The sequence below is a fragment of the Schistocerca piceifrons genome, chromosome 11, assembly GCF_021461385.2.
Source record: "Schistocerca piceifrons isolate TAMUIC-IGC-003096 chromosome 11, iqSchPice1.1, whole genome shotgun sequence".
Lineage (NCBI taxonomy): Eukaryota > Metazoa > Arthropoda > Insecta > Orthoptera > Acrididae > Schistocerca > Schistocerca piceifrons.
The window spans coordinates 12,341,698-12,353,885 of record NC_060148.1 but is presented as its reverse complement, the minus strand read 5'-3'; the positions used below and the strand labels follow the sequence as shown (position 1 = coordinate 12,353,885).

At 44.1% G+C, this 12,188-nt stretch overlaps 1 protein-coding gene across 1 annotated transcript in view; it reads right to left on the bottom strand.

Annotated features, from left to right (window-relative positions):
• LOC124720451 overlaps window positions 1-12,188 on the bottom strand; it is a 381,758-nt gene that overhangs the window by 40,716 nt on the left and 328,854 nt on the right. The window contains exon 20 of the mRNA XM_047245803.1: window positions 1,972-2,125. Coding sequence (XP_047101759.1) covers window positions 1,972-2,125 — 154 coding nt within the window. The remainder of the gene's footprint in view (window positions 1-1,971; window positions 2,126-12,188) is intronic.

The window sequence follows — 12,188 nt, the reverse complement described above, 5'->3', positions numbered from 1 at the left end:
CATTTCATACCGGTACACCTGATAGTTAACCATTACTCATAAGCACATTTCTTCTCACATACAATGTTTTCTATCTCTTCACTCCACCATGTGAATCTTTCCTATACTTTCCAGGTCCCATTTTTTCTCCAAACGCTTCAGTTTCAGCTTCATGTATGCTCACTTATAGATTTCCATGCATTTCATTTGCCACCTCATTTTTTATTTTGTCCAGTTTCGTAGTTAGTCTCAAATGAGTTGGGCGAGTATTACAGAGATGCTTCATGACCTCCGACAAGAGAAGACGACACCATTTTTGCGATGCACTGTTGCAGAAATTGCCAGAACTGGTATTTGAGCCTAACTGCAGAATGATTCTACCGCCACCAACATACAATTTGCATAAGAACCATGAACATAAGAGAAATTAGGGCTTGCACAGAGGATTTTGGACAGTCATTTTTTTCCTCTCTCTTTCTGAAAGGAGATAGCTGCTAGTGATACATGGTACCCCCCACCATGCACTGTGCAGTTGCTTGTGGAGTATATATGTAGATGTAGAGACTGCAGAAATTCACATGAAGGGTCAATGCTCTGATGACATAACCAACCAGTCAAGCCAATACATCAATGCAAATAATCAATTTTTGAAAATATAAGAAAATGGATAGATAAAAAATTGACTTACAAAGAGGCAACGGGAGTACAATATAAAAGGTATTGGAGTTTGCGGGCTTTCAGAGCCAGTGTGTCCTTCTTCTGGCAGAAGGGTTGAAGGGGAAGGAAGAGGGGTGAAGGAAAAGGACTGGTGAGGTTCATGTAAAAGGGCAGAATTTGGAAACGTTGCCGAGAAACCCAGGTCAGGGGAGACTTACCAGATGGTATGTAAGGGAGAGCCACCAGTGAAATGACACGTTATGTATCAGCTGTCAGGTGCACACTGTTTGACTTTTTACATCGGCAGGACCACCACCAAATTATCAGTTAGGATGAACGGCCATAGGCAGAGGGTGTGAACTGGCGACATACAATACCCTGTCGCAGAACGTGCTCCACAACACGACATCGAGACCTCGGTGCCTGTTTCCCCACACGCGCCACCTGGATTCTTCCCCCAGGCACCGGTTTCTCACAACTCCGCAGTGTAGAACTGGCGCTACAGCACATCCTCTGTTCTTGCCACTCACATGACCTTAATTTACGTTAATTTCTTCAGTCTAAGAATTTCTTCACAGTAACTATTCCTTTCTTCACTCCCTTTTGGTTTTCTACAACTTTCATTTTCTGACCTGTCTATTTTTTGCTGCCCCATACCCATCACTATCACATACAGTGCACTTAGCTTCTCACTCTTATTAATGTGTGCAAACCTGTCTTGCAACTTACCCTGGCTTCTAGCTTTAAGCTCTTAGGTTTTCAAATATCATCCGGTGCCGTCCCTAACAATCAGTCTCCTTCTCATCTTCTCTGGTAAACGTCCCCTGACTAGGAGTTCCGGGCAATTTTTCTGAATGCTCCACATTTCCTAAATCTCGCCGGTCATTTTCATTAACCTGTCTTCCTTCCCTCTCAACCCTTCTGCCGGAAGGAAGCGCCACTGGCTCTGAAAGCTTGCAAACTACCTACCTTTTGTACGTTCGTTTTCCTGCCGTGTCTTGTTGACTAGATTTGTTTATCCATGCAATTACATTCGAGCCATTGAGAGACACGAATTGAACAATGTCCAAAATGAGGACTTTTCTGACAGTGTCTCATGGCTGTATGAATGTTGTATATTGTGCTCAAGTGGGGGTGGAGTGGGGGAGAGGGGTAGGGGGGAACTACATAGAACACCTGAAGTATTAAAACCACCACCCTAACTTTCTCTATTTTTTATTAATATGGGCCTGAAGCTTTTTGGACTGGAGGGGCATAAAATCACTCATAGATTAATAATAATGGGAGGTGACAGCTGAAGTTGCTGAGGACACGATGACCTCACGAGGTACTGACCTGTCTTCATCTGTGGCAAAGTGCAAGTCGGCAGCAGCAAGGTCACCGGGCACTGCGGAGTTTGCCACCGCCCCCACATCCCTGTGAAATGGCTGCCTGTTGCACTGTCGCTGACAGTATTTGGCGTCCTTGAACGTGCCCTCGAACTGCGGGTCTGCAACCGGGAAAGAAAATAATTTTATCAAATTACCTTCCATTAGGAATGTGGAATGCATTCAATGACTGCGATTTGTGTTTCCAAATGGAGAGCAGCAGTCAGTCATACCCTTTCCTTACTAAGGGGGGTAGGACGTCAAACACGCCGACTTAAAGCAGGAGACGCACCACAGGACATTTTAATTTCCACTGTCTATACTTTTACAAGTAAATTCATAAAACTTTGTCAGCATGACCAGGAAGGGTTCACGATTCACACTCATAGCAGCGGAAGTGCAAAAACATAACAAAATAATTTTTTTTTCAGATATGAAATTTCATCATTTTTTCACTTACTATTGGCTGCATTTGTTGCTATAGGTACACTTTTCTTCATAAGTAAGAGAGATTCTTCGATGAATTTTGCACAGCATACAAACCATATTTACAGGTGTCTGAAACTCTAGAATCTATTTAATTTATGAAAAAATGAATGAGCTACTACGTTTTAAACTTTGTGTTTAGAAAAAAAATCAAATTTTGTAGTTAATTATCTCACTGTTTACCCCAGTTTTTAATAGATTTGGAAAAGTCTAGAGTTTCATACACCTGCAAGTATGGTTTGTATGCTGTGCGAAATTCATCAAAGAACCCCTCTTACTTGTGAAGAAAAATGTACCTATAGCAACAAATGCAGCCAACAGTAAGTGAAAAAATGATGAAATTTCATATCTAAAAAAAAAAAAAAAAAATAAAAAAAAAATTATTTTGTTATGTTTTTGAACTTCCACTGCTACGAGTGTGAATCCAGAGTCCTTCCTGGTCATGCTGACAAAGTTTTATGAATTTATTTGTAAATGTATAGACAGTGGAAATTAAAATGTACTGTGGTGCCTCTCCTGCTCCAAGTCGGCCTGTTTGATGTCCTACCCCCCTTAAGGCAAATCCCAATTTCGGCTGGTAAATAGTCATTATCAATGCATGCCATGCCACTTCAACCCCTGTTGTTTGAGCTCCTGTCACAGTTCATCCAAGACTCAATGAATGACAATGACAGGAGGCTGAAAAACGGGGTTTGACGTACTAGGGCATGTAGTAAAACTCTGAAATAGTACACTGAAAATGGCTAGTTACTAGCCAATATCTGGATTTGCCTTAATAAAGTTACAAAGGATACGACTGATTGTTGCTCTCCATCATTTTGAAAGTAATTTTATGATTGAGAGGTCATCTGAGCACACACTAGAACATTCACCATCGTAAAACATAAAATCTTTTAGGTTTATAAAGCCTTTCTGTGTTTTCTGCCAAACTGTAGCGTCACAGTGTCACAATATTTAGACAAGTTTCTTACTTGTCATCTTCAGTCGAAATACAACAAGATGACAAAAGTCACAGGGTGTCAACATGCTCGTATACAGGTTGCAGTAGTACGCATTCACAAGGTATAAAAGTCCAGCGCATTGGTGGAGCTGTCCTCTGTACTCAGCTGATTCATGTGAAAAGGTTCTGGTGTGATTATGGCCACTTGACAGGAATTAAGGTAATTTGAATGCAGACTTGCAGACTATGGACTAGATGTATGGACATTTAACTTCAGAAATTGTTAGGAAATTTGATATTCTGAAATCCACAGTGTCAAGAATGTGACGAGATGCCAAATTTCAGGTATCACCTGTCACCCCGTACAATGCAGTGGGTGACAGTGTTCACTTCACGACCGAGAGCAGTATACAGTTGTCGGTGCTAACAGACAAGCAACACGACATGAAATAGCTCCAGATGACAAATATTTTTGTTAGAACAGTGCAACGAAATCTGGCATTAATGGGCTACGGCAGCAGACGAGCGACATGAGTGCCTTTTCTAACAGCACGAAATCCCCTGCAGCACCTTTCCTGGGCTCCTGACCACAGTGGTTGGGGCCCTAGACGACTTCGGTGCTGTGGCCCAACAAGGTGAGTCCCGATTTCAGTCAGTATGAGCTGATGGTAGGGTTCAAATGTCATGGGGCGTACACAAAAGCCTGATTGCCTAAACTGAATGGTAATTAATTTGGAAATGGTGCAAATTATTGATTTTTTTCTTATTTGTTATTTCTCAGAATAACTTACACTGCAACAGCTTTACACACTTATCTGACTGTTGCTGACCACCCTGAGTAACTCTTCCAGAGCGTAATTTTTGTTTCTAGAGTAAGAAAACTTTTTCTATATACTGCAATGCTCTTACATGATTCTTAGTCACTTTAGATGCAAGATTTATACAAAAATTGTGCCTGTTTAAAACCATGCTTTGTATATTTGGCTTCTTTCTATGGACTAAAACAACTAATTTTGAAATACTCACTGTTGTAATAAAAAATGACCAGTCTATAATTATCATGCAAAATAACAATAATAATAGTAATTTGTACAGCAGAATATAACTAACTGACCTCTTCCACGTATTCTGCAATTCAAAAGCTGCCGTGCACTGTATCGACTTGTTGATATTTTTATAGTGAATCCCAACAGTTGGCAGCACTCGTATATGATAAAAAGATAGAACATTAACAAATATGTACATAAGGCTTTCACTGGGGAAAAATATTTCTATTGCAGCTAAGAGACAGTAAAATTTAATGAACACAATTGTGGCCAGTGGGTCTGAACGGGATATGTGCACTTATTGATTTCCTACAAGATTTATTTATTTATTGATTTCCTACAAGATTTATTGTGCTTTTCCTTTCTGATAAAAACACATACAAGACTTACTGACTATTTCCTGCTGATGCAAGCATCTAATGAATTTATTCTTTTCATATTCCTGGATGGACCTCTGCTTTGGGAATTTTTTGCAAATATTATTTCTTTTACATTGGCATTTGCACTGTGGATGTCTTGGATCCCAGAAACGTGTGTGACTAGTATATTCTTCTATCAGCAACATTACATTCTCTTCAGAATGGTCTACTGCTTACACTACTCATGCCAAGAACAGAAGTGGGTAAGACAGAGGAAAGGTTTCTCCACTGCTAGGGAAGAGTCAGATAGGATGCAAACTTTCATAGATAATTCTCTACAAGATAGACAACCAACGGAACAGGATCAGATAGGAGCAAAGGTGAATGGGATGGGACTGAAGGCAGTAGGCTCACACTTGCCTACCATTTACACATTTTGCTGGTGTCTTCAGCAGTGTTTACCAGGGTTTACACAATCAATGTTGCAACTCCCCTGCTCGGATCTTCTTTGGCATCTCCTGGTGATGTGCTGCACAAGGATGTTTCAAACCAACAAATGATGATTGCCACGATAATAAGTTTATTTTTGTAATGTATTAGATATTCTTCTGTTTGGACATACATTTTATGAGGGAGGTACGGAAAGTAACACACAGTAATTTTTCTCTCTGCTGGTGTTGTAGCTGGAAAGTTGAAATTTCACAACAATAAAGTTTGAAGTTTGTGTTACAGAGAGTATGTACATATTTATTTATTTTCTTTTTCTTTCTTTTTTTCCAGCTCTAGCGACAGAATCCTTAACTACAAAAGAAACACAGCACGGATTTTACTGTCGTGAACTTGTAAAGAGCAGTGAAATGTTGTTTTATATTTATGGGCCACAGGGCATAAACTGAGTGTAATTTGCCATCACATGCGTAGCATGTATGGGGACAATTGCATAGACTGTAGCAATGCCTGCAGGTGTGTGTCTTCTTCTGAGAGGGCTGTGTGACTATAGCGATTCACCACGCTCCGGGTGGCCGGTAACAGCTGCAACCCCACAGAATGTTCGAGCCATCGAGACAGCAGTTTTAAATGATCGGCATGTGCAGCTGCAAATGTTATCACAGCAGTTCAATGTTTCCTACGGTGCAGCATACGATACTGTTGGTGACATGTTGAAATATCGTAAAGTCAGTGCTCGCTGGGTACTTCAGAACGTGACAGACAACCACAAGGACCAGCGAATGATGACAAGCTCGGATCACTTAAACATTACATTGCACAAGAGCTCAACATTCTGAAAGGAATCATCACTGGTGACGAGTCACGGGCGTACACAACAAAACACGTTCGAAACTGAGCAGGCCTCTACGGAATGGGAATACGATGGTTCCCGAATGAGAAAAGACTTCAAAGTAGCTCTATCTGCTAGGAAAGTGCTCGTGACTGTTCTGGGATACACACGGTGTGTTACTGTTGGACTTTGCTGAACACAGGATCACTGTTAATACTGCAGCCTACATTAAAACTTCAGTTAAGTTCCGTCACGCTATCCGTGACTGATACCACAAAACTGACAGTGTCAAATGTCTTCGTGGCGATGCTCACCCCCTCGGTGCTGCTTCGGTTCGTGAGAAAATTGCCAAATATGGGTTCGACAGGCTATAGCATCCACCATAAAGAACCGTCAGACTTCCATCTGTTTGGTCCCATGAAGAAATTCGTGGCCAGCCAACGTTTCGTGATCGATGTGTAAGTGAAACAAGCAGTCTGCAGATAGCTACACTCCAACCGAGTACACTTCTACGAACAGGGCATACTGAAATTGGTACCACAATGGGACAAATGTGCCGATGACGGTGGTGACTACGTAGAAAAGATGTAAGTTCATATGTGACTTTTTTTGCTTTATTATCTATTGAACTTGTTGGTAATAAAAATATTGGGCATTACTTTCTGATCTTCCCTCAGTTCATGTGTACATATCACGAGGTGGATGGACGCAGTGTACTTGCAAGCCGGGACGACAATAAACATTGTACCACATTCATGTTACTTGCTGGTCAGTCAGTTTGTTCTATGTTGTCAGTTCCTGCCTTGGAGATACGGTGTCCACCACAGAAGAAAAGCAGCCACAGCAATGCCTATGATGTCTTGGGGTCAAGTGAAAACTTGTTACACAGATACATTCAATTGAAATCTGTTAATGGAGAGAGAATGTATGAGATTTTCACTCTACAGCGGAGTGTACGCTGACATGAAACTTCCTTGTAGATTAAAACTGTGTGCCGGGCCGAGACTCGAACTCGGGACCTTAGCCTTTCGCGGGCAAGTGCTCTACCAACTGAGCTACCCAAGCACGACTCACGCCCTGTCCCAACAGCTTTACTTCTGCTAGTAACTCGCCTCCTACCTCCAACCTTCACAGAAGCTCTCCTGCGAACCTTGCAGAACTAGCACTCCTGGAAGAAAGGATATTGTGGAGACACGGCTTAGCCACAACCTCACAGCGTGAGTCGTGCTCGGATAGCTCAGATGGTAGAGCACTTGCCTGCGAAAGGCAAGGGTCCCGAGTTTGAGTCTCGGCCCGGTACACAGTTTTAATCTGCCAGGAAGTTTCATATGAGCACACACTCTGCTGCAGAGTGAAAATCTCATTGTGGAAACATCCACCAGGTGGAGGTCAACATCTAGGAAGGTGGCTTGTTGAGTAGGACCAGGTGAAGCAAATGGGGGAGAAGTTGTTGAGGTTCTGGAGGAATGTCAATAAGGTGTCCTCACCTTCAATCCATCTTTGGCATCTTTGCTATCTGGATTGAAGGTGAGGACACCTTATTCACATTCCTCCAGAACCTCAACAACTTCTCCCCCATTTGCTTCACCTGGTCCTACTCAACCCAACAAGCCACCTTCCTAGATGTTGACCTCCACCTCAGAGATGGCTACATCAGTACCTCCGTCCATATCAAACCTATTAACCACCAGCAATACCTCCACTTAGACAGCTGCCACCCGTTTCATACCAAGAAGTCCCTTCCGTGCATCCTAGCCACCCGTGCCTGTTCACATCTGCAGTGACGAGCAGTCGCTCTCTAAATATACCGAGGGTCTCACTGAAGCCTTCACTGACCGTAATTATCCTCCCATCCTTGTACAAAAACAAATCTCCCGTGCCTTATCTTTCCAATCTCCCACCACCTCCCAAAGTCCCACAGTCCGGCCACAGAGGAGCATTCCCCTTGTAAATCTGTACCGTCCGGGACCGGAGCAAATGAATTACATTCTCCGCCAGGGTTTGGATTACCTCTCGTCGTGCCCTGAAATGAGGAATGTCCTGCCCACTATCCTTCCCACCCCTCCTACCGCGGTATTCCGCCGTCCACCGAACCTACACAATGTACTCGTCCATCCTTACACAATCCGTCCTCCCAATTCCTTACCTCATGGCTCATACCCCTGTAACAGACCAAGATGCAAGACCTGTCCCATACACCCTCCTACCACCACCTACTCCAGTCCGGTCACTAACATTACCTACCACATCAAAGGCAGGGCTACCTGTGAAACCAGTCATGTGATCTACAAGTTACGCTGCAACCCCTGTGCTGCATTCTATGTAGGCACGACAACCGACAAGCTGTCTGTCCCCAGGAACAGCCGCTGACAAACTGTGGCCGAGAAACAAGTGGAACACCCTGTTGCCGAACACACTGCCAAACACGATACCCCTCATCTCAATGACTGCTTCACAGCCTGTGCCGTACGGATCCTTCCCACCGACACCAGCTTTTCTGAATTGCGCAGGTGGGAACTTTCCCTGCAGTACATCCTATGTTCCCGTAACCCTCCTGGCCTCGACCTTCGTTAGTCACTGTCCTCACCCATCCAGCCCCCTTCCCGTTCCCATTCCAGCACTACACAGCCGTCATTTCACCGCCACACACAGTCTATTAATTTCTTTTTACTTCTCTCCTATCCGCTACTTACCCCCTCCCCCCTCCGCAGCTTCTCTCCTGCCCTCCTCCTAAACTGCAACACTTCACTGTCTGCCACCCCCACCATACTATCCCTCCCCCTCCCCGCCCCAGCCTCCTCCTTACCCCCACCCAGTCGCCACTCCCATCGTGCACTGGTGCTGCTGATCACAGTGTAGTTTCAGCTCTCTGAGACTGCAGATGTGTGTGCAAGTTGCGCTTGCGTGAGTGTGTGTGTGTGTGTGTGTGTGTGTGTGTGTGTGTGTGTGTGTGTGTGTGTGTGTGTCTACTGCTGACAAAGGCCTCAATGGTCGAAAGCTATGATTGTGTGCATCTTTTAATTGTGCCTATAGCAGCTCAGCATCTCCGCTATATGGTGAGTGGCAACTTTCGTGCTCTCGTATTGTTACAGCCTCTTACTCAGATATATATATACATTACGCACCCACCCAGGTTACATAAGAAAACTGGACTGGGATCTGTGACATTATTGTAGCTCACTAGAGTGTGAGTCGAGTTGTTATGGACACGTAGTAGCTGAGTGTGTACACTTTCCCCACGGGCTGGATCCTCACCGAATCAGTACAATTATTGCTAATGAGAAAAGAGCAATTACTACACTGAGAGTGAATAAACACTGACAAAAAAAACTACACCCTGTTAAAGGTTTCCAATTCACTCAGGATTTGTTGTCGCAACACTGCATACGAAGTGCACGAAATGATTACATTTACACATCAATAGCAGAACCTCTTCAGAGGTAATACGTATCCACCCATTTTGAAACATCCGTATTAGTACGTGGTACGCCCTCCACGTGCGGCAAAGCAGGTACTGTCCCTGCCATCGAGTCGATCGTACAGATGACAAATACCGTCCCGCAATACATTATTCGATGCCTGCTCGACACGTTCACATAGTTGTGTAAGAGTTATCGGCTGACGAGTCACGTATGCCGCTTCGCGTCTCGTCACATCCGACATGTGCTCGATTGGAGTTACGCCCACAGATTGGGTTGACTAGGGAAGTTGCTGCGTGCCTTGCAGAGCACACCGAGTTTCACAGCCAATGTGTGGGCGGGAATTATCCCGTCGGAACAACACGTGACCTCGCTGTTGCAAGAAGGGCAAAAGAATGGGTCTAAAAACATTCTGCAACTACCGAGCACCAGTTAGCGTACCTTCCAGAAACGACAGAGGTGAACGTGAGTAGTAGCCGATGAAGATTTCTCGGGTCTCCAGCAGGGTGGTAGCGTCGATGTCTCGCGACATTTCGGGAAGTGTCGTACTACCCGTCTTCTGGCAAGAGTGTCGAGATTCGCAGAGAGCGGGCTATTTGTATGCACAGTCACCCCCCTCCACTAGATCTCGCGTGGCTGCGGTGGACCTGGAGCGTGTGCACGGTGGTCGGGGGGATAGCGGTCTCCCCCGGCAGTCGCGTTCAGTTCTCGGTGTAAGAATTCTGTCTGCATCTGCAGCTGAGTATGTCGACAGGCGTGCTCCCCACAGATTGCCGCTACTGCAGGGTTCCGTGTGGCGCCGAGTCGGTAGCCCTCACCTCTGTTGACCAGACTGTCGTGAATCCTTATTTCTACAGATTCTTCGATAATGTACAAATCTTTAAGATAATGCAGCGCGTCAGCAACTGTGCAATGTACAGAAAATAAACAATTTTTTCAGCCTTCAGTTGCAAGGTAATTTTTACTCGTTTATCTAGGTTTTGATTCCAGTAATGGAATCTTCTTCAGAACCTATAAATTAAACCACATACGGACATATATTACTCACTGAAATGCATTATCAGTCTAATGATTGAATAATAAATAGATCGTAATACTTACAAAAAAAAATTAAATTATTTTGAGAGCCAAACACTGGCCATGTCACAGATTAAAAATTAAAACAATAAAGACGCATAATCATAAGATTATGTCTGTCAAAATGAAAACCATTAAGGCGAACGTAGACAGAGCTACGCCGGCCAGAAATCAGGACCACACATGAGCGGCTCGGAAACTAGGCAGCGGGCGAGGCTCGGCTGCAGCCAAGCGCATGCAGGAGCACAAGCGCAAGCGCAGGCGTGAGAGACAAACTGTCTCAAAATTACTTACTGTAGTTACTGTAGTGGGGCTTTGCCCTCTTACTATAATATTTAAATGTAAAAAAACTTTTATACCTTGGCTTTGTAGTTTGTTCTCAGGTAAATTGTTTAATGTTGCCATACCAATAGATAGGTTTGTCCATTTGTAGGACGGCTTTCAGTCACATTTTGTTTATATGTGTATTTGCTGTAAATAATTTTGAGACAGTTTGTCTCTCACGCATGCGCTTGCGCTCGTGCATGCGCTCGCACGCGGCCGAGCCTCGCCGCGGAATTGCTCACGATGCCTAGTTTCCGAGCCGCTCACGTGTGGTCCTTATTTCTGGCCGGCGTAGCTCTGTCTACGTTCGCCTTAATGGTTTTAATTTTGACAGACATAATCTTATGATTATGCGTCTTTATTGTTTTAATTTTTAATCTGTGACATGGCCAGTGTTTGGCTCTCAAAATAATTTAATTTTTTTTTGTAAGTATTACGATCTCTTTATTATTCAATCATTAGACTGATAATGCATTTCAGTGAGTAATATATGTCCGTATGTGGTTTAATTTATAGGTTCTGAAGAAGATTCCATTACTGGAATCGAAACCTAGGTAAACGAGTAAAAAATTACCTTGCAACTGAAGGCTGAAAAAATTGTTTATTTTCTTCGATAATGCTTTCCCAGAAGCCAGATGCTCGGCACAGTACCTCCGTGTTTTCTAAGCTGCAGGTGTGCTCTCCATTTATGCAGTGTTCTCCTATGGCAGATTTTTCTGTTTGACCTAGTAGCACACAACTGATATGTTCTTTGCAGTGTTTAGACATAAAGCGCTGTGTTTGCCCCACGTATCGTTTACCGCATTCGCGTGGGATGCTGTATACTCCCGGTGTGTTGAGGTTCAGCGCGTCTTTGGCGGGACCTAGGAGCTCCCTCGTCTTCGGTGGTGGTCGGAGAACGGTTTTGATATTGTATCTGCCCAGAAGTCGTGCAATTCTGGCCGAGAGCGGACCCACGTACGGAAGGAACGCAGGTCATTTGTTTTATTTTTCTTCGTCATCACCTTCTTCTGGGGTTCTCACTGCTTCCTTCTTCCTTTTAAGGCCCTGTCGATCTGCATTTCACTGTAGCCATTCTCGTGGAACACTTCCCTCAGGTGTTGCAGCTCAGACGACACGCTGTCTTTGCCGTAGACGGCGTGCGCCCTATGTACCGGGGCGGTCAGTACTGTTTGTCTTTGTGCCGGATGGTGGTAGCTATTAGCATGAAGGTATAGGTCTGTGTGTGTCTTCTTCCTACGTACTGCATGGCCTA